Source organism: Oryctolagus cuniculus, chromosome 4 (assembly GCF_051225735.1).
Source record: "Oryctolagus cuniculus isolate XC-2025 breed Fujian yellow rabbit chromosome 4, ASM5122573v1, whole genome shotgun sequence".
Classification (NCBI taxonomy): domain Eukaryota; kingdom Metazoa; phylum Chordata; class Mammalia; order Lagomorpha; family Leporidae; genus Oryctolagus; species Oryctolagus cuniculus.
In genome coordinates, this window is record NC_142870.1 from 54,711,552 (window position 1) to 54,733,601 (window position 22,050).

Consider the following 22,050-nt stretch of genomic DNA (forward strand, 5'->3'; position numbering starts at 1 on the left):
ATTGTATTCATATACCACATTTTATTTGTCCATCAGAGAGAGAGAGAGATCGTCCATCTGCTGGTTCTTTCCCAAGATAGGTGCAGTGGCCAGCACTGGGCCAGGCCAAAGCCAAGAACTTTACCTGATCTCCCACTTGGGTGGCAGAGGCCCAAACATTTGGACCATCCTCTGCTGCTTTCCCAGGCTAGGGAGCTGGATTGGAAGTGGAGCAGCCGGGACATGAACCAGCACCTATGAGGGCTGCCAGTGTTCATGCAACAGCCTTGCTCACCACACCACAATGCCAGCCCCTATACTGGTATTTTATCACTTCTCCCACTTCTCAAACTGTAATAGAGCTAACAATAGCAAATGACATGATGTCCCACCTTTTCTCTAGACAGTGCTGACAATGGCAGTTGGGAGTATAGAAAAAGGTTTTTACATTGCTTGAATACCATACTGTCTTGTCAGATTCCTCCAGCTACTGCCTCTGTGAGTTCTGCACATTACACAGAACTCCAACTCAAGTTATTATTACTACCCCTGGCAAGAACACAGAATGCTGTAGAAGAAATTCATTTTAAAATACCTTTTTCCTCCATATTGGGATGTAAGATAAGTAGAATTCTATCAGCATACCACCTTGCAGTTGATAGTAACTTTGCATTATACAACTACTAAATGAACAGATGCTGCAGCAATGGCTGAATCCCAGAAATGCCCTACTATTTCACAATATGAGACCACAAACTAGGCAGTTGTTCCTACTGTTTATGTCCCCTACTCACTCTCTGTTTCTGAGTTCTATATTAGCATTCTATTGTCTTGCATTTACATGATGTAGAATGTGTTCAGACCAAGGAGGAGGTTATCTTGCCAATGGGAATCTAGTGCTGTCTCTGGGCACCTGAATACCCAACCTGGTCCCTCTCTAAAAACACATCTCTAGTATCAAAAAGTGGTAGATTGAGTGTCATACCAAATCCTGGTGTTGACTTCAGATTTTAGATTTATACAAATTATTTTTTTTATTCTCCCTTATATTTTTTTTTTTCATTTGAAAGGCTGAGATAGAGAATAGGAGAGAAAGAGGGAAAGAGATCTTCCATCTGCTGGTTCACTCCCCAAATGGCTGCAATGGCTAGGGCTGGTCCAGGTCAAAACCAGGAGCCTAGAATTTTTTTCAGGTCTCCCATGTGGGTGCAGGGGCCTAAGCGTTTGGGCCGTCTTCTGCTACTCCTCCAGGTACATTATCAAGGAGCTGGTCAAGGAGCTGGATCAGAATTGGAGCAAATGAGTTTCAAACTAGCACCCATTTTGGATATTGGCATCACAGGCAAAGGCATAACCTCCTATGCCATAGTGCCCCCTTGAATAGTATCTTTTTTTAAACTTTTATTCAATAAATATAAATTTCCAAAGTACAGCTTTTGGATTAAAGCAGCTTTTCCCCCCAATAACCTCCCTCCCACCCCGCAACCATCCCATCTCCCACTCCCTCTCCCATCCCATTCACATCAAAATTCATTTTCAATTATCTTTAAATACGGAAAATCAACTTAGTATATACTAAGTAAAGATTTCAACAGTTTGCACCCACACAGGAACACAGAGTATAAAGTACTGTTTGAGTACTAGTTATACCATTAATTCACATAGTACAACACATTAAGGACAGAGATCCTACATGGGGAGTAAGTGCACAGTGACTCCTGTTGTTGTTTTAACAATTGACACTCTAGTTTATGGCGTCAGTAATCACCCTAGGCTCTTGTCATGAGTTGCCAAGGCTATGGAAGCCTCTTGAGTTCGATCTTATTTAGACAAGGCCATAGTCAAAGTGGAAGTTCTCCTCCTGTCGCTCCCCCTCTTCGTGGAGGAGCAACACTAAGCCCTGCCTAGGCTTCATATCCGAGTCACGGCACCATTATGTCGCTCCCCCTCTTCGTGGAGGAACGACACAGGACCCTGCGCTGTTCTTTCGTCTGCTCGGCCCTCCCCGGGTTTGCTGCTGGTTCTTCCCGGGTTGGCTACTATCCCTTCCACCTCCGTGGAAGGGCAGTTCCCCCTGGCCGCATTCCCCACTTCCGCAGGGGAGCGGCACACCGCCGGCCGGCTTTCTGGGGGCTGCACAGGCGTTCCTTCAGATGTTCCCCTTAGATGTTCCCCATAGATGTTCCTGGTGCATGCCGTCTCTCTCCTCCTTTATAGTCCTCCTCCGCCAATCCTAACTCGGCTGCCCACACGCCGAGTACGCTGCTCTCCTCCAATCAGGAGCAAGTCCTACAGTTTATTAGTTGAACTGGAGGCAGCTGTGCGGAAGCTGTTTACTTCTCTCCCAGCGCCATATTGTGGGAGAGCAGATGCATAGAATAAGTCCTAATTCCAGTAACTCAGTCCAGTCCGGATTGCTCCCCACAGATCCCCCTTTCTTTTTATTTTTTGGCGTTGATACGCGCCTGTCTTCGGTGTCCCGCGGCACACACTCTGCTCTACTTGCTAGAGTTGCCACAGGCTCTTACAAGTCCTATCAATCAGGCAAACCGAATCCGGGTCCTCTCTTCGCCATGTTGTGAGGAGGTTTTTAGGCGCCGATGCATGCCTGTGTTCGGTGCCCTGCAGCGCATGCTCTGGTCGAGCCTGCAGGGGCTTACAAGCCCTATCAGGCAAACCGAATCCAAGCCTTCTCATTGCCTTTTTGTGGGGAGGCCTTACTGATGTTAATTCATGCCTGTCTTCGGTGACCTGCGGCGCGTAAGCTGCTAGCCGCCGCAGGTGCTCATCGTGCTCATCGCCTCACTTAATCAGGCAGACCGAATCCAAGCTCTCACAGTGCAGTGTTGTAGGGAGGCCTTTCTATTTCTCTATTTCTCTATCTCCGGGCATTCCTATTTCTCCCATTTTACTTCTATCTTCCAGCATTCCTATTTCTCTCATCTTACTTCTAAACTTCTGTTTCTCTTATCCCCGCAGCTTCCCGCTGCCCGCCCCGAGGCTACTTCTCGGCGGCTTCCCGGCTGAGCCGCTTCAGCCCGCGCCTCTCTCATCTGCGCAGCTTCCCGGCTTTGCGCGGCTTGGCTTCGCGCGCTCCGCGGTCTCCACACCCTTCGCGTCTGCACCACGGCCTCGCGCCAGCCCCGTTCCCTATCTATTCACGCCCCGTGCTCTCTCTGCACGCGGCGGCTTCCACGAGTAACACAGCGTAGCTTACGTGTCCGCCACTAGCATTCAATCTAAGTTCCCCGGGCTAGCCTGGCGAATTCAACCCAGCATACGTCTCCGCCCCACGGTTTGGCTTCCCGTCCTTTGCTCCCCGGGCTAATCAGACGGATCCCAATCTGGCTTACGTTTCAGCTTCTGGTTTCAACTTTTCGCCCCCTATTCCCGGGCTAACTTGAGAACCCCAAAGTGGCTTTCGTATCCGCCTCGGCCTGCCCCCCGCGGCTTCAATTTCCCTAACATTTTTCTCTACCCGGTATGTTTCCCTAAGTTTTCTTCCAACAATATTCCTCCCTCATTTCTCCTGGCCTCTCCCCACAGTCCGCGTCCGAGTCTGTTTGTTCTAGCTTTCACTTTCGCTTTTGACCTTAGAGATTTCTCCCAGCTTCCCCCTGTAGTCCATAGTCCGTATCTGAGTCTATGCCTAGGCTTTCAATAGCTTCTTCCGGCACCCTTTTCGTCCGGCTTTTCCCTAGGCTGTTTGCTAGTCTCTCTCTCCGGTATTTTCCCAGTTCTTCCCGTTTCTTCCCTCTTAAGTTTGCTATCCGACCTAGGTTTCCTAATCCGAGTCATTTCTTCCCTCCTAAGTTTCCTATCCGTCCTAGGTTTCCTATCCGAGCTAGGTTTCCTATCCGAGCTAGGTTTCCTATCCGAGTCACGGCACCATTATGTCGCTCCCCCTCTTCGTGGAGGAGCAACACTAAGCCCTGCCTAGGCTTCATATCCGAGTCACGGCACCATTATGTCGCTCCCCCTCTTCGTGGAGGAGCAACACTAAACGCTGCCTAGGCTTCATATCCGAGTCACGGCACCATTATGTCGCTCCCCATCTTCGTGGAGGAGCAACACAGGACCCTGCGCTGTTCTATCATCTGCTCGGCCCTCCCCGGGTTTACTGCTGGTTCTTCCCGGGTTGGCTACTATCCCTTCCACCTCCGTGGAAGGGCAGGTCCCCCTGGCCGCTTTCCCCACTTCCGCAGGGGAGCGGCACACCGCCGGCCGGCTCTTCTCGGGGGCTGCACGGGTTCCCTTAGATGTTCCCCTTAGATGTTCCCCATAGATGTTCCTGGTGCATGCCGTCTCTCTCCTCCTTTATAGTCCTCCTCCGCCAATCCTAACTCGGCTGCCCACACGCCGAGTACGCTGCTCTCCTCCAATCAGGAGCAAGTCCTACAGTTTATTAGTTGAACTGGAGGCAGCTGTGCGGAAGCTGTTTACTTCTCTCCCAGTGCCATATTGTGGGAGAGCAGATGCATAGAATAAGTCCTAATTCCAGTAACTCAGTCCAGTCCGGATTGCTCCCCACATCCTCCCTTCAGAGAAAGGTACCTCCTCCTTTAATGGCCTGTTCTTTCTACTGGGATCTCACTCACAGAGAACTTTCACTTAGGGTGTTTTTTGTTTTGTTTTTTGTTTTTTTTTTTTTTTTTTTGCCACAGTATCTTGGCTTTTCATGCCTGAAATACGTTCATTGGCTTTTTAGCCAGATCCGAATGCCTTAAGGGCTGATTCTGAGGCCAGAGTGCTAGTGCTGCTTAGGACATCTGCCATTCTATGAGTCTGGTGTGTATCCTGCTTCCCATGTTGGATCATTCTCTCCTTTTTAATTCTATCAGATAGTATTAGCAGACACTAGTCTTATTTATGTGATCCCTTTGACACTTAATCCTATCTTTATGATCAATTATGATCTGAAACTGATCATTTTGACTAGTGAAATGGCATTGGTACATGCCACTTTGATGGGATTGAATTGGAATCCCCTGACACGTTTCTAACTCTACCATTAGGGGTAAGTCCGATTGAGCATGTGCTGAACTGTACATCTCCTCTCTTATTCCAACTCTTATATTTAATGGGGATCACTTTTCAGTTACATTTAAACACCTAAGATAATTGTGTGTTAATTAAAGAGTTCAACCAATGGTATTAAGTAGAACAAAAAAATACTAAAAGGGATAAAGTATTAAGGTCATCAGCAGTCAGGACAAGGGCTGATCAAGTCATTGTTTCTCATAGTGTCCATTTCACTTCAACAGGTTTCCTTTTAGGTGCTCAGTTAGTTGTCACTGATCAGGGAGAACATAGGATATTTGTCCCTTTGGGACTGGCTTATTTCACTCAGCATGATGTTTTCCAGATTCCTCCATTTTGTTGCAAATGACCGGATTTCATTTTTTTTTTTTACTGCTGTATAGTATTCTATAGAGTACATATCCCATAATTTCTTTATTCAGTCTACTGTTGATGGGCATTTAGATTGATTCCATGTCTTAGCTATTGTGAATTGAGCTGCAGTAAACATTGAGTTGCAAACAGCTCTTATATTTGCCAATTTAATTTCCTTTGGGTAAATTCCAAGGAGTGGGATGGCTGGATCGAACGGTAGCGTTATATTCAGGTTTCTGAGCAATCTCCGGACTGACTTCCATAGTTGCTTTACCAGTTTGCATTCCTACCAACAGCGGGTTAGTGTCCCTTTTTCCCCACATCCTCGCCAGCATCTGTTGTTGGTAGATTTCTGTATGTAAGCCTGAATAGTATCTTAAAACTTTCTTTAGCAGTGTTTTTTTTTTTTTTAAGATTTATTTATTTATTTATTTGAAAGGCAAAGTTGCAGAGAGAGAGAGAGAGAGAGGGAAGTCTTCCATCCACTGGTTCACTCTCTAATGGCTGCAATGGCCAGAACTGAGCCAATCTGAAGCAAGGTGCCTGGAACTTTTTCTGGGTCTCCTATGTGGGTGCAGGGGCCCAAGGACTTGGGCCATCTTCTGCTTTCCCAGGCAATAACAGAGAGCTGGATCAGAAGTACAGCAGCTGGGAACCATTGCCCATATGGGATGCCGGCACTGCAGGTGGTGGCTTTACCCATTATGCCACAGCTGTCTCCCCCCTTTAGCAATTATTTAATAATAAAACAGGGACATTCATTTCATTAACTTTTTTACATGAAACCCTTTTATCTCATTTCATCTTCTTTGCAGTTTGGTTTTTAATAGATAGTACTCTTACCAAAATAGCACTTTTTTTTTAACAAAACACCTGCTCCTCCCATTTATTTTTTTTTAAAGATTTATTTATTTATTTGAAAGGCAGAGTTACAGAAACCCAGAGGCAGAGAGGGAGGGTGGGAGAGAAAGAGAGAGAAAGAGATGTCTTCCATGGCTGATTCACTCCTCAGGTGGCCGTAGTGGCTGGAACTGCGCTGATCTGGAGCAGAGCAGGAGCTTCTTCCAGGTTTTCTACACAGGTGCAGGGGCCCAAGTACTTGGGCCATCTTCCACTGCTTTCTCAGGCCAAACAGAAAGCTTTATCAGAAGTGGAGCAGCCGGAACTTGAACCAGCTGTCATATGGGATGCCGGCACTGCAGGCTGTGGCTTTACCCTCTGTGCCACAACACTAGCCCCTAAAATACCACCTTTTAAAACAATTTTTATTAATTATTTTCATTTTATTTGAAAGACAGAGACCTTCCATCACCTGGTTGACTAACCAAATACCCATAACAGCTCTATGGGTCTCCCACGTGGGTAGTAGGAGCCCACTGCCTGAGCCTTTATCTGCTGCCTCCCAGAGTATGTGTCAGTAGGAAGCTGGGTGAGAAGCGGTAGAGCTGGGACTCAAACCAGACACTTTGATTTTTTTTTTTTTTTTTTTTTTTTTTGGACAGGCAGAGTTAGACAGTGAGAAACAGAGAGAAAGGTCTTCCTTCCGTTGGTTTACCCCATCCCCCCAAATGGCCACCATCGCTGGTGCTGTGCTGATCTGAAGCCAGGAGCCAGGTGCTTCTTCCTGGTCTCCCATGTGGGTGCAGAGCCCAAGCACTTGGGCCATCCTCCACTGCCTTCCCGGGCCATAGCAGAGAGCTGGACTGGAAGAGGAGCAACCGGGACAGAATCTGGTGCCCTAACTGGGACTAGAACCCAGGGTGCCGGCGCCACAGGCGGAGGATTAGCCAAGTGAGCCGTGGCGCCAGCCCAGACACTTCGATATTGAATGCGGGCATTCCAAGCAGCAATTTAAGCACTAAACCACATGCCCTCCCTCAAAATGCCTCTTACTGTAGTATCAGATTTTATATATGTAACAGTAGCATAGCATAATGATTTCATTGTGTTTCCAGTGTGCAAGACTTTTTTTTTTTTTTTTTAAGATTTGTTTATTTGAAAGTCAGAGTTACACAGAGTGAGAGGAGAGGCAGAAAGAGAGAGTTCTTCCATCTGCTGGTCCATTCCCCAAATGGCTGCAATGGCTGGAGCTGCGCCGATCCGAAGCCAGGAACCAGGAGCTTCTTCCTGGTCTCCCACGTGGGTGCAGAGGCCCAAGGACTTGGGCCATCTTCTACTGCTTTCCCAGGCCATAGTAGAGAGCTGGATCAGAAGTGGAGCAGCCAGAACTAGAACTGGAGCCCATATGGGATGCCGGCACTTCAGGCCAAGGCGTTAACCCACTGCGCCACAGCACCGGCCCCAATGAGTGCAAGTCTTAATTCCATTTGTTTAGTTGTGTAACCTTTGGTGAGCTATTTGACCTCAATTAAACCTCAGTTTTCTTGTCTGTAAAATGAGTATACAATTCATAGGATTGTTTGTGATGACAATATGAAATTAGTTTGTAAAGTGCTTATTTCAGAGTCTGGCACATGTTATTTCTTCCATAAAAACTGACTTATTGGGCTGACGTGTGCCTTGAGCTATTATACAGTTTTGCTGATCCATTAGATACACTTGCTTTGTTCCCTTGTGACCAGTAGAATGCATCCCAGAACAAAAGCTGAATGGAGTAATTAGTGAAGCCTGCTGGTCCAGATGAAGATTATTTAGTCATCACCTTGTTCACAGTAACACCACACTTTAGCCAGTCAGACTCTGGGAGTGCTGTGCTTGCAGTGCTTTTTGTCTTTTTAAAATTTGTTTTATGTATTTGACAGGCAGTGAGACAGAGACACATAGATCTCCCATCCACTAAGTCATTTCCCAAATGCTCACAGCAACTGGGGCTCTGCTGGGGTGTAGTCAGGAGCCAGGAACTCAGTCTGTGTCTCCCATGTGGAATGGCAGGACTCAAGCACTTGAGCCATCACCTGCTGCCTCTTAGGGTACATTTTAGCAGGAAGTTAGAATTGGGAGGAGAGCTGAGATTTGAACTAAGAGACTCCAGTGTGGGATGTAGATGTCCCAAGTGGTAACTTACCTTCTATGCCAAACATCCTCACTTGCTTCTTTAACTATAGTGGTTAAAAAGTATCTTTCTATATTCATTAATATGAGACAACCAAAAATCAGTTATATTTTGAGAGACACTTTTTCAGTGAGATAAGTCAATTCTGTTTTGAGGTACTGTAAACATGGACACACTAAAATGAATTCATGTGAATACAGTAGTATCTAACAAATCCTCTAGTCACAAAAGATTTTCAAAGAGTGCTACTTAATGCGGAAGTTAGAAGATAAGGAGTTCAGGGTCAGACTGAGCATTGGAAGGAGGAAGCAACTGTGCTTCCTGAGGGTTGAGCCTGGTGCGTGGACCAGACCTGGACCTGCTGCAGGGGGTGTCTTCTTTGGGTTCAGGTGCCTAGGTACCATGGTTTACGGGCAGCACCTTTTGGATCAGGGGTTTGAGTGGCTACCATTGTCTTAGCAGAGGAGTTTTCTTAAATCTGTACAGACTGAGATGCTTCCTGAGGTAATGGCTAGAAACTATGGGAAATCCTTGGCCTAGAGTGTATCATTAGGCCTCTTATAATTATTTCTGTTTTTTAAATAATTTCTACTTTTGAAGTCTCTTGCAGTGTGATTTCTGTTTAACAAGAAGCATTGTGATAGTAGAAATGGTATAATATAGATTTCGCACCTTTTACTTTAAAACAGTGTTCACATTCAGCTTTCTCATTTTTCTGTCACAATAACTTTGAGTGGAACAGTAATTGAACAAGAAAAATATTTGGCACCTTCTGAAACTCACTGTCAGCGCCTAGTACCCAGGCCACTTAGCTTTTAATGCTCTAGAATACTATCCTGAAATGTTAATCTGTAGCCATTTCAGACTTGTACCTTTGCTAAAGGACATTTCTGAGTATGTAAATTTTGGAGCTGAAGCTCTTAGTTGGCAGGGAACAAGGTGTCTGAACTTCTTCCAGATTCTCCATATCTCCTTTGGGGCTCCCAAACTTATCAAAATAACCTAAGTGCTATTTTCAGTGATCCCTATAGTCTTCTTGCTTGAGTGCTGACTTGGAGAGAATCTCCCCAAAGTGGCTGTGGGCCTACTATTTCTTTCCTTTTTGTTGTTTTAGATTTATTTTATTTATTTGAAAGGCAGAGTTGAGAGAGAGAGAGAGAGAAAGAGAAATCTTCCATCTGCTGATTCACTCCCCAAATGGCTGCAACGGCTGGGGCTGGGCCAGACTGAAGCTAGGAGCTTCATCAGGGTCTCCCACATGAGTACAGGGCCCCAAGCACTTTGAGCCATCTTCTGCTGCTTTCCCAGGCCATTAACAGGAAGCTGGATCAGAAGTGGAGAAGATGGGACTCAAACCAGTACCTATTAGGGATGCCGACATTGCAGGCGGTGGCTTAATCCATTATGCCTAGACTTACTGTTTCTAAAAACTTTAATGAAGTTTGAAAGGTATTAGCAGGAGAGCTCTTCCTGATTCTGTCAAGTAGGCCTGTTGTAAATACTATGGTGTTCAGGTGTTATGGTGTCAGGAAAAAGAAGGAGTTGAATATTGGAGGATTGACTATTGATGTTAAATTTTCTGAACTGTCAATGCAAAGAACTTTGCTTCTCTTGTCTTCTAGGGACTGTTCCCTGAAAGGGAGACCATTTCACCTCTTCCGATTACTCATCCAATACCATGAGCCTGAGCTTTGTTCTCTTCTTGATACAAAGAAAATTACTCCAGACTCCTATGCACTCAACTGGGTAATAAAGTGAAAGTAGGAACATTTAATGAAAAATAGATTTATATAAAACTATAGTTAGGTGGGTTTTTTTAATTCCAAGAAAGAGAAAGAAAAGACCATTATTATTAAAATCAAAGGAGTAAAACTATTGGCATTTTAAAATGACTTTTTTTACTCTTTACTTAATGTTAGTTCAGATTATTTGATAGAAAGTTAAGCCTTTTGTTTTACTTATATGTGGGCATATAACTAATAGATATTTAGTGTACAAATACATGATATGTTAATTTATACATATGTGCTTTATATTGATCTATCTACATATTTAAACACATGCATATAATATGTAAATATACTATATATCACTTCAATTCAAAACTGTATGTTTAAATTGTTAATGGTGTGCACAAAGAATTGACATCCAATCATAAGGGAAATTACTTAAGGTTATCAAATGGTTAGAATATCAAGTACAGTTCAGTGCTGTGTCCTTCTATATTGTTTTCAGCGAGAAGTCTTATTCTAGGTCAGTAATTCTCAATCCTTTTATTCTCTGGACCCCTTATACTCTTAGTTTATTGATTATCTACTGTTTATATGGATTATATTGATTAGAAAATAAAGCTAAAGAGTTTTATATGTTCATTTATTGGATCATTTAAAAGTAATGTTTATTTCCTGTTAAATAACCAATTTTTAGGTGAAAAACAACTATATTTTCAAAAAGAAAGTTAGTGGGGGTAGTAGCATTATGTTATATTTTTGTAAATCTCCACAATACTTAGCAAGATCAAAGACAGGTGGATTCTCATAACTACTTTTTTATTTTAATCTGTGATGGAGCATATTGTCTTTGGAAATTTCTGTGCATTTTGAGGAAATGATTATGAAAAAGGCAAATTAAGTCTTAGAAGAATTATTACAAAAATAACTTTGACCTCACAGACACCCTTGGAAAGAGTTTTGGTGTTTTCTAAGGGAGAATTGCTCTTCTAGGTTAACTTGAAGATCTTTTTCAAATAATAACCAGGTGCTGGAAGACTATATATTAAAAAATAAACATAATCTTTGATTGTATTGTAACATTTCTTTATAAAGAATCCCATTTCTGCCACTTATAAACTATATAATCTTGACGCTAAATTTCAGAGCTTCGATTTCTTCAACTGTTAAGTGGGAATAATAATATTATTTATCTCAGAAGATGATGGAATTAGTAAACAATCAGGAAATGGTAGTTAGATAATCCTAACTGGTTTCATTTCTGAGCTCATTATATCACAAACCTCAGTACCCTAGTCTGTTTTTTGGTTTGTTTTTATTTTTTTTATTTTTTTTTTTTTTGAAAGGTAGAGAGACAGATTTTTTCCATCTGCTGGCTCACTTGCCAAATGCCTGCAACAGCTGGGCTGGGCTGGGCCAAAGCCAGGAGCCCAAAATTCCATCTGAGTCTACCACAGGCGTGGCAGGACCCCAAGCACTTGGACAATGATTTTCTGCCTTCCCTAGTGTTTTAGTGAAAGCTAGATATGAAGTGGAGGGGCTGGCACTCACACCAGCACTCAGATTTGGGATAACAGGCATCCAAAGTAGCAGTTTAACTACTGTGCCAAATGCATGCCCTAAGGAACCTGTCCTTTGGTTCTTTCTTAACCATGATCTTGTCACTGAGTTGAAATAATAAAATACCTAAAACTTTCTACCTTCTCTAATATTCATGTATTGCTACTACAGCTAGTTATTTATGTTAAAGTATGAAACTACTTCTCTACCCCTTTTTAATAATTAATAGAGGTATCTCTGCCTAGGAAATGCCATTTCTGTTGCTAGAACTCTAAATTAGTATTCAGTTCTGGTAAAGGCGGTTTAAACTGAGTCCTGAGACAACTGGCTTCTCTTCAACTTATTATTATTATTCATGTTGATCAATTGAAATTTTTTTTCAAAATCAGATGAAATAATTAAAACTAATTCCTAAACTTAAGGAACCCATAACCATGAGCCATGCAATGGTAGCTTTAGATTAGCTAGGTGAATATAAGGATAGCTATATATTACTATTCTGTTTGTATTTACATCTTCTAGTTTGTGTTTGTAGTAGTAATCTTTCAAACAACAAAAAAAATTAATGACTTTACGTACTTTTTAAAAGCCTCAGGGTCAAGTGTAATGACAATTAAATGGGCCATGGAGTCTCTAGCCTTTTTTCTGGTCCCAGCATTACCACTCAAAAACTCTGTGTGCTCAAAAGAGTTCTTTGATGTGTCTACTTCCTCATCAGTAAAATGAGAAGAAAATATACTTTGTAGGCCTTTAGTGAGAATGAAAATAAGAGACAGGAAGTAATATGTGGTAGTGGTTTAGTAAAAATTCTGCACTAAATGTGTTTTAATTAGGTCCCTTTAGCCATTAAAAACATTTTAAGTTTAATCCTTTACATTGAATTTTTTTTTTCTGATGAAAATTGAGCAATCTAAACATAGCACTGAATTCATGTAGTTTAAAACAAAAGTGGGCTATAGAGAAGCTTATACATTAATAACTCCTTGATTTGAAATACAGAACCATAGAGCTGCTGAAAACTATGGAAAGATATGAGTATTGTCTCATCTTTTTAAAGTAATGTACAAGTAAGCTTTGGGAACAGTTTTTATATCATCATTAAAATTTTGTGAAGTGCTCTTAAATTACTATGTTTGAGCATCACAATCACCTTGTCAAATCAATAGTGTACTTAATTAGTAATAATTACCCTGTTAACCTTATAGAACTCTGTAGGTAATTATATTAGTTATGATACAACAGAGAAATGTGTTAGTTACTTGAGATGGTCTAGGTTAATTATCTCTTTTTACAACAAAGGTCAAAAGTGGGCAGTAGTAATCCTTTTTATTATTGTTGTTGTTATTAACTACACAAGTAGAAATGGAAGCTTTAAATAATATGTATAAGTCACACATCTAGTGAATAGCTCATTTGTGCCTTTAATTCACATGTTTTGCCTTTGGATTTCATACACTGACGTTAAGATGCATGTTAAATATTAGGCGTAGATATTTTGATGTAACATTACTTATTAATTTGCTTTAATACTTTTAAGAGAGCAAATCAGCTCCAGTGGTTTATGTCTTTCATTTCATTTCCTGATTACAGCTTGGAAGCCTTTTTGCATGTTACTGTTCCATTGAAGTCACTCAGGCAATATGGGATGGATATCTACAACAAGCAGATCCATTTTTTATTTATTTCTTAATGTTAATAATTCTTGTTAATGCAAAGTAAGTACCAAGTTGCTTAGATTTGTTTCCTCTCCTTTCTCAGGGTACTCTGGTAATATTTAATTCAAATTTGATTCTCTTTTCCAGAGAAGTTATTTTAGCACAAGAATCAGACAGCAAAGAAGAAGTTATCCGTAAGTATTATTCAATGTAGAGAAGACATTAATTACAGTTCAGTTAATCTCTCTAAAAATCAGCTTCCTCATCTATAAGAAAAGTTCTGAGGTTCCATTTAATTGCCACTTCTTTAAACACTCCAGAACAAACCTTTAAAGGTTGTGAGAATACTTTAAAAAGGTCGTGGAAAAAAACTATTTTGTGCATAAAATTTCAAGATCCATGCAGTTTTTCATAGTACATGTTTTACATGAATTTTTGGAAGACCCCATGCATTTTTCCTGATTTCGCCATTCTTATTCATCATTTCATGTTTTTCATTCTTTTCCATGTAGTATCTGGTTTCAGTGCTCACGAGAATGTCCTCCTCTCTCATCCCTTAGTTTATTTTCTTACACACAGCTTACCCAACATCTTCAACATCTTCATTGCGAAACTTTGATTCTCCTTTTGGATTCTTCACCTACTCTTGCTTCTGTACAGAAAGCTACTTCTTCTCTAATGCCTGGCACTTTGTACTATCCACATGATAATGTTGTATAATTATAATATAAAGACTTATCTTTTATTTTCTCAACAGTATACAGTTCCTTAAATGACGAATTATTTCTTAGTAATTTTTTTTATTTTTACGGCTCCTGAGATTTCATCTAATTTTTTAATGAATGAAAGAAAATTTTGATTAAAGCTGATGAATTGATTTAATTGCCTGATCCCATCCTTCACCTTAAGGAGAATTATGTGAACAGTTTCTGCTCCTTTGGGGGTATCCACTTCTCCATAGACAGCCTGAAAAATGTATTATTGTTGAGATTCCATTTACATAGTATTTATTAAGTGTTATATCTGCAATCATATTTCAGAGTTCTTGGAAAATACACCATCCAGTTTGAATGTAGAAGACATTGAAGACCTTTTTTCTCTGGCTCAGTATTATTGCAGTAAAACACCAGCCTCTTTTAGGAAGGTAAAAGACAAGGAATGACCTACTATTCTGTATTTCCCATTTTGTACATTATTTTGTTATTTAACTTACATCCACTTCACTTAAAACATGTTTATCATTCTTCTCTTTTTATATGTTCCAATTTTGGATGAATTTTTTTTTTTCATTGTGAGTATCTCCCTAGTAGAACAGACAGGTTTAAAAAGATAATGGAAACCAGTTTACCTGTGTACTAATTATTAGTTTTTTTCTAATTGTGAAAAAGTTGACTGAGATATATTTCTTAAATGAGTGCTTTCTTGACTTTAAAAATTGTACTACAAAAATCCTTTGGAGAATATGTATGAGTTCAGCCTTGCACAGCCTTAATGTTGCAGAGGTGTCTTGTTTAAAAAAAAAAAAAAGTCACTTATTTCCAAAGAGACCTAGATCCTTAAAAGACATGTACTTAAATTAAGAAACACTAAATTAGAAGCATGACCAATGTGAACTCCTAGAAAATAAGATTCTAAGAAGCAAAAGCTAATAATGAAAGAGGCACTTCTTTGTATTTACAAAGCAAACAGGTTTCTCAGTGACTTCAGGAGGCTATGACAGCATTAATATTTGGTGTCTTTTTTTAATTGTCTATTTTAGTTATTTATTCAAGAGTCATAGGCTGGTGCTGCGGCTCACTAGGCTAATCCTCCACCTTGTGGCACCAGCACACCGGGTTCTAGTCCCAGTCAGGGCACCGGATTCTGTCCCGGTTGCCCCTCTTCCAGGCCAGCTCTCTGCTGTGGCCAGGGAGTGCAGTGGAGGATGGCCCAAGTGCTTGGGCCCTGCACCCCATGGGAGTCCAGGATAAGTACCTGGCTCCTGCCATCGGATCAGCGCGGTGCGCCGGCCGCAGCGCGCCAGCTGCAGTGGCCATTGGAGTGTGAACCAACGGCAAAGGAAGACCTTTCTCTCTCTCTCTCTCTCACTGTCCACTCTGCCTGTCAAAAAAAAAAAAAAAAAAAAAAAGTCACAGAGCAGAGACAAAGAGAGCTCCCATCTTCTGGTTCACTCCTAGCATTAATTCAATGCAGGTCTCCTTTGTGGGTGGCAGACATCTGAGCAGCTGAGCCATCACTTTCTACCTCCCATGGCCTGCAATGGCAGGAAGCTGGAATTAGGAGCTTGGGCCTGGAATTGAACCCAGGCATTTCATTATGGGACACAGGCATCCCAATGGCTAGAACAAACATCTATCCCTGCCTTTAAAAAAAAAAAAAAGCATTCTGTCATAATAATTTCTACTTGGTAGTTATCATGTCACTGTAATGTTGAGATAATATTATGTTCAGTATAGTTTTTCAGAAGACAGGCGAGGCAAACCTTTTAAAAACATTTTTTTGGGGCCGTCACTGTGGCACAGTGGGTTAACTAACGCCCTGGCCTGAAGCACCAGCATCCCATGTGGGCGCCAATTCAAGACCTGGCTGCTCCACTTCCAATCCAGCTCTCTGCTATGGCCTGGGAAAGCAGTAGAAGATGGCCCAAATCCTTGGGCCCCTGCACCCACGTGGGAGACCCAGAAGAAGCTCTTGGCTCCTGGTTTTGGATCGGCGCAGCTCCGGCCGTTGAGGCCAACTGGGGAGTGAACCATTGGATGAAAGACCTCTCTCTCTCTCTCCCCCTCTCCCCCTCCCCCCCTTCTCCCCCTCTTCCTCTCTGCCCCTTTTCCCCTTTCCCTCTTCCCCTCTCCCTCTACCTCCCCCCCTCCCTCTCCCTCTTCCTCTCCCTCCCCTTCTCCCTCTCCCTCCCCCTCTCCCTCTCCCTCTTCCTCTCCTCTCTTGTGTAATTCTGACTTTCAAATAAATAAATAAATCTTTAAAAAAATTTTTTTGTTGCAGCAGGCATTGTGGCAGAGTTGGTTAAGCCACTACTTGAGGCACCAACATCCCATGTTTAAGAGCCTGGAAGCAAGTCCTGGCTGTTATGCTTCTGATCCAGCTTCCTGCTGGTGTACCTTGGAGGCAGTGATGATTGCACAAGTGCTTCAGTCACACCATCCATATGGGAGACCTGTACTAAGTTCCTGGCTTCTGGCTTCGGCTTTCCCCAGCCCCAGCTTTTGGGGGCATTTGGAGAGCAAACCAGCAAATAGAAGATCTCTCTGTTTCTTTCTGTGTGTTGCTCTTTCAAATAAATAAAAATGAGTGAACATTTTAAAAAACTATTTTCTTAAATAATTTAGATTTGTTTCTAGGAACTAATTTCAGCTGTTTAAATAATTTCCTTATGTAGGTCACTGCAGTTCCAACAATGTTGAGTAAGTTAGAAGGTGTTATGGCAGTTTAGGATACTGAGTGAAAAAGAGGTCATTTTCTTTTTTTTTTTTTTTTGTCTTTTAAAAAAGCACCTTTTATTCTTTAGAAATAGTAAATAACCTACACTAGTAATGGAAAATTCTAGCAGACTGATATGGAACATTATGTTACATGATTTCTACAATTCTGCCACATTTTTTAAAGATATGAGAACTTGTGACCAAATATTTTTAACATTTAATATTTAACTGTAGTTGATAATTGGAAAATAGCTGTGTAGAATGTGTTTTTTCTTAGTCTTTCATCTTGTGTAAACTGGCAGGGACTTTGTGTATGGCCTTATTGTCATTTTTAGCCAATAAGATTTGAGACTATATAAAACGAAGTTTTAAAAATCACATGACTGAAGTGTTATCAGAAGTCTGGTTCTTGTCAATGCTGCCAGATCAGAAAAACAATGACAAAGTTTGAGGATAAAGGAAAAGAAAGTTTAATCTGGTAAATGAGTGTGGCAACAGACTAAATGTCTCAAAACTGCTCAGTGAAGGTGGTCTTCGGCTTTTAAGTAATGCATAAGAGAGGTTGGGCTGTTAAGGATTGTGACTAATGGCAAGTCTGGGGTAGATAGTTGATGAAGCTGTTGTGGAACTGATGATAGAATTTCATCAGTCTCGGATGTCAGTACACTTCCTTGAGAAACTTATTTGACCACTGGACTATATCACAAGGAGGGCATAGCAGGATATTCTGTACAACTAAGTAGCTACAAAATGTTATTTGGCTGGGATCTGAAAAAAGCAAAGTATTGTGTTAAGAGATTTCAGTGTTACATTACAAATTGGGGATTGTAAATTTAAGTCCATCTGGATTGCCAGGAGTTTGTAACTGCACAAAATATATCCACCTTTTCTTTGTATACTCTTATGAACAAAAGGAAGAAGGTTTTTGTTTCTTCTTCACAATGTTTAAAAATTTCTTTTCAAACAGGATAATCACCATCTCTTTGGTAGTACTTTGTTGGGAATTAAGGATGATGATGCAGATCTGAGTCAGGCTCTTTGTTTGGCCATCTCAGTGTCAGAGATCCTTCAAGCAAATCAGCTGCAAGGAGTAAGTAAAGGAAGCCCAATATAGGCAACCAGCACTTCCTGCCTGTTCATTGATGCCCATTAGTAATTATAATTTACTGCAACAATGTGACGCTTTTGCCTTTTGCAATAATTAATGGATCAGATGTGTTCAAATGGCCATTCTTAAACTGCCACCTTGTATGTGATTTTAATTGTTGGTATCTATTTTTGTCACTCTGGACACCAATTTCTGTATATTGTCATATCTTTTTTCATATTTCAACAGTGCAACTGAATGTGGCATTATATAAAGTACTCATAAGGATAAACTTAGTATTTAACAGTTAAATTCTGAGTAGGGGCCGGCACCACAGCTCAGTAGGCTAATCCTCTGCCTTGCAGTGCCGGCACACCGGGTTCTAGTCCCGGTCGGGGTGCCGGATTCTGTCCCGGTTGCCCCTCTTCCAGGCCAGCTGTCTGCTGTGGCCAGGGAGTGCAGTGTAGGATGGCCCAAGTCCTTGGGCCCTGCACCCCATGGGAGACCAGGATAAGCACCTGGCTCCTGCCTTTGGATAGGCGCGGTGCGCTGGCCGTGACGGCCATTGGAGGGTGAACCAACGGCAAAGGAAGACCTTTCTCTCTGTCTCTCTCTCTCACTGTCCACTCTGCCTGTCAAAAAAAAAAAAAAAAAAATTCTGAGTAGTTGCACAGCTAATTGAATTGCATGGCTTAATGCTATAAAGCACAACGCAAAGGAGAATTATGAAAATACACCACAATTTGTGTTCATTACAATACTCATGAAAACCTAATGAGCCAATTTGGCCAGTGATTATTTTTCAGTATATTCTCTTTATTGCTAGCGGTTCAATAGTTAACCATGAGTATGCTTATTTGGAAAGTTGGGTGTGTTCCATCATTGACCAGGGGAAAGCAATGGACACAGGAAGACAGGCCTTTTCCAGTAGATCTCAGTTGAATTTATCTATATGAGTTGTTGAGAAAATTCAAAATAAAAACGTCTTGTGCTTTTTCTGTATCAGAACTAACATTTAAAAACAATGACAAACATATAGTCCAGGTTGAAGAGATCCATGTGAAATTCTTCAGTTCAAATTGGCATTGCAGAACCCAATCTCCCCTCCACCCCAAACAAGTAATATATATAGTTTTTATTTGAATTGTTGTTAATAAATTTATGGATTTATTTGTGAAACTAAGAATATCATATCTAGAGTTGTGCGATATACATTCAAAAATTGGCAAATTCCAGTATAATTAGCTTTATCGATGAAAATATTTTCCTGCTCTATATTTAAAGACTTACCAGTCAAGAATAATATATCAAAAATGTTTTAACTGTTCAAAATGAATAAAAATATTTAGGACCTCGAGGTTATTTTCTTGTTTCTATTCTAATTGGGTCTTCCTTATTCAATGTAAGATGTATTTTTTTAATAAATTTATTCCTCCTCCATTGGCTAATTGTTACTATTATACATTGTAATGTGAACCTCCTGGCAAATTCTAGTATGTCAAATTTTCCCTTTTAGGAAGGAGTCCGATTCTTTGTGGTGGATTGCCGTCCTGCGGAACAGTATAATGCTGGTCATTTATCAACTGCTTTCCACTTAGATTCTGACCTGGTTAGTATAAATGCTGATTAAGTATTTCGTTAAGTAAAGAGAGAAAGTAATTCTTTTCTTTAGCTCAGAAATAAATATACATGTCTCAGATTGGGGATGTTTTTCCTTCTACCTAAGGAGGGAATCTCTGCTTTTCAAAGAAAAGTGTACCTCTCTTTCAGGACACCTTTTGACATCATAAATAGTAGATGAAAACTATTAACTATGGCTTACTGCTGCTTACCATTGTTATGTCATAAGTTCTAAATGTACTATCAGCTACCTGATAGAGCACTTAGCATAGTGCCTTGGACCTGTAAGTACTCTATAAGCATCAGCTTTTGTTATAATTGGGTAAGAATGTTAAAAGCTTTTACTATAAATAATTTTTTAATCCTGAGCACTTATATGTACAGCAAATTACTATTTAATAAGGATAGCATCTGGCATAAGAGTGCTCAGTTGTTAAATTAATATCCTAAAGTCCTATCAATTGAAGAAATGAATAAAGTAAATAATTAAATATTGTCAAATACTTAGAGCCATTGGAAGAACTTATAGTGATATCATTTAAGTCCTTCTTGGGTTATTGGAGGCTTGGGGATGGGGAAAACAGGAAGAGGAGTGATATAGTAACCCTTTTGGCTGAACATGCAGTTTACACTTCTCTTTACCAGCTTATCTGGTGCTGAGACTGAAAGGGGGTGTGAAAGGGCATAGGTGGCGTTTAGAGGAAACTCATGGAAAATGGTGGTAGACCTCAGAGATTATGGACACTGTAGGTGAGAAAGGCCCTCACAGCTTGTTTTATATCCTGTAGGTAAACTCTGTATCTATTTCTTCCTTAATTATTAATTCCTCCCTTAAGCATATTTTTAAGATTATTTGGGATATGGCCTGTGCCGCGGCTCACTAGGCTAATCCTCCGCCTTGTGGCGCCGGCACACCGGGTTTTAGTCTCGGTCGGGGCTCTGGATTCTGTCCCGGTTGCCCCTCTTCCAGGCCAGCTCTCTGCTGTGGCCAGGGAGTACAGTGGAGGATGGCCCAAGTGCTTGGGCCCTGCACCCCATGGGAGACCAGGAGAAATACCTGGCTCCTGCCATCGGATCAGCGCGGTGCGCCGGCCGTGGCGGCCATTGGAGGGTGAACCAACGGCAAAAGGAAGACCTTTCTCTCTGTCTCTCTCTCTCACTGTCCACTCTGCCTGTCCAAAAAAAAAAAAAAAAAAAAAGCGGAGCTAAGACTTGAACCCAGTTATTCTGATATGGGATGCAGGTGTCTCAACCGACCTCTTAGCCACTAGGCCAAATGCCTATCCCAAATAATCTTTTTTTTTTTTTTTTTTGACAGGCAGAGTGGACAATGAGAGAGAGAGACAGAAAGGTATTCCTTTTTCTGTTGGTTCACCCCACAGTGGCCCCTGTGGCCAGCACGCTGATCCGAAGCCAGGAACCAGGTGCTTTTCCTGGTCTCCCATGCGGGTGCAGGGCCCAAGCACTTGGGCCATCCTCCACTGCACTCCTGGGCCACAGCAGAGAGCTGGCCTGGAAGAGGAGCAACTGGGACAGAATCTGGCACCCCGATTGGAACTAGAACCCGGTGGTGCCGCAGGCGGAGGATTAGCCTAGTGAGCCACGGCGCCGGTCTAGCTCTGCTTTTGATCCAGATTCTTGCTGATGCCCATCTTGGGAGGCAGTAAGTGGTGATTCAAGTACTTGGGTCCTTGTCACCCATGTCAGGGGAGGCTAGGATGGAGTTCCTGGCTCCTGGCTTCAATCTAGCCCAGCTCCAGCTCTTGCAGGCATTTGAGGAGTAAACCAGTGGATGGACAGTCTCTCCATCTGTCTGTCTCTCTTTCTTTCTGTTACTTTGCTTTTCAAATAAAGTTTAAAAAATATTTTAAAAGGGCTAAACCACCTTATATTTCACAAGTATAAATGAGAATGACTATGTTATGTTATCAGCATTATTAATCATTTTGTATTTTACCAGAATTATAGGTGAAAAATGACTAATAGGTTGAGCTTTTTTTTTTCAAATATGCTTTTGTACAGATTACTTTTATATATAGTCCATTTTTTTCTGTTGAATTGTCATTGTATTTTTTTTTAACTCCCATTATAATAATTTTTTAAAACTTTGGTGGTTGGGGCAGGCATTTGGTTAAGTTGGCACTTGGGGCCGGCACTGTGGCTCAATAGGCTAATCCTCCTCCTTGCGGCGCCAGCACACCAGGTTCTAGTCCCGGTCAGGGCGCCGGATTCTGTCCCGGTTGCCCCTCTTCCAGGCCAGCTCTCTGCTGTGGCCAGGGAGTGCAGTGCAGGATGGCCCAGGTGCTTGGGCCCTGCACCCCATGGGAGACCAGGATAAGTACCTGGCTCCTGCCATCGGATCAGCGCGGTGCGCTGGCCGCGGCGGCCATTGGAGGGTGAACCAACGGCAAAGGAAGACCTTTCTCTCTGTCTCTCTCTCTCACTGTCTACTCTGCCTGTCAAAAAAAAAAAAAAAAAAAAAAAAGTTGGCACTTGGGACACCCACATCCCAGTACTGGAATACTGGCTCCTCTGCTTCCAATACAACTTCCTGCTAGTGTGTATCCTAGGAGGC

General features: G+C 41.7%; 1 protein-coding gene across 7 annotated transcripts in view; it reads left to right on the forward strand.

The window, feature by feature from the left end:
• Positions 1 to 22,050, forward strand: part of TBC1D23 (TBC1 domain family member 23) — an 83,998-nt gene that overhangs the window by 28,312 nt on the left and 33,636 nt on the right. For 5 of the 7 annotated variants that reach the window (XR_016233071.1, XR_016233070.1, XM_089331558.1 and 2 more), the window contains exons 5-10: positions 10,009 to 10,132; positions 13,267 to 13,391; positions 13,479 to 13,525; positions 14,372 to 14,475; positions 17,736 to 17,858; positions 19,372 to 19,464. Coding sequence is in view for 5 of the 7 variants with exons in the window: in XM_089331558.1 (XP_089187684.1) it covers positions 10,009 to 10,132; positions 13,267 to 13,391; positions 13,479 to 13,525; positions 14,372 to 14,475; positions 17,736 to 17,858; positions 19,372 to 19,464 (616 nt within the window). In the remaining 2 variants the exon portion in view is untranslated. Of the gene's footprint in view, positions 1 to 10,008; positions 10,147 to 13,266; positions 13,392 to 13,478; positions 13,526 to 14,371; positions 14,476 to 17,735; positions 17,859 to 19,371; positions 19,465 to 20,793; positions 21,052 to 22,050 lie in introns of those variants that run through there. The other 2 variants (XM_089331559.1, XM_089331560.1) reach the window with 2 other exon arrangements.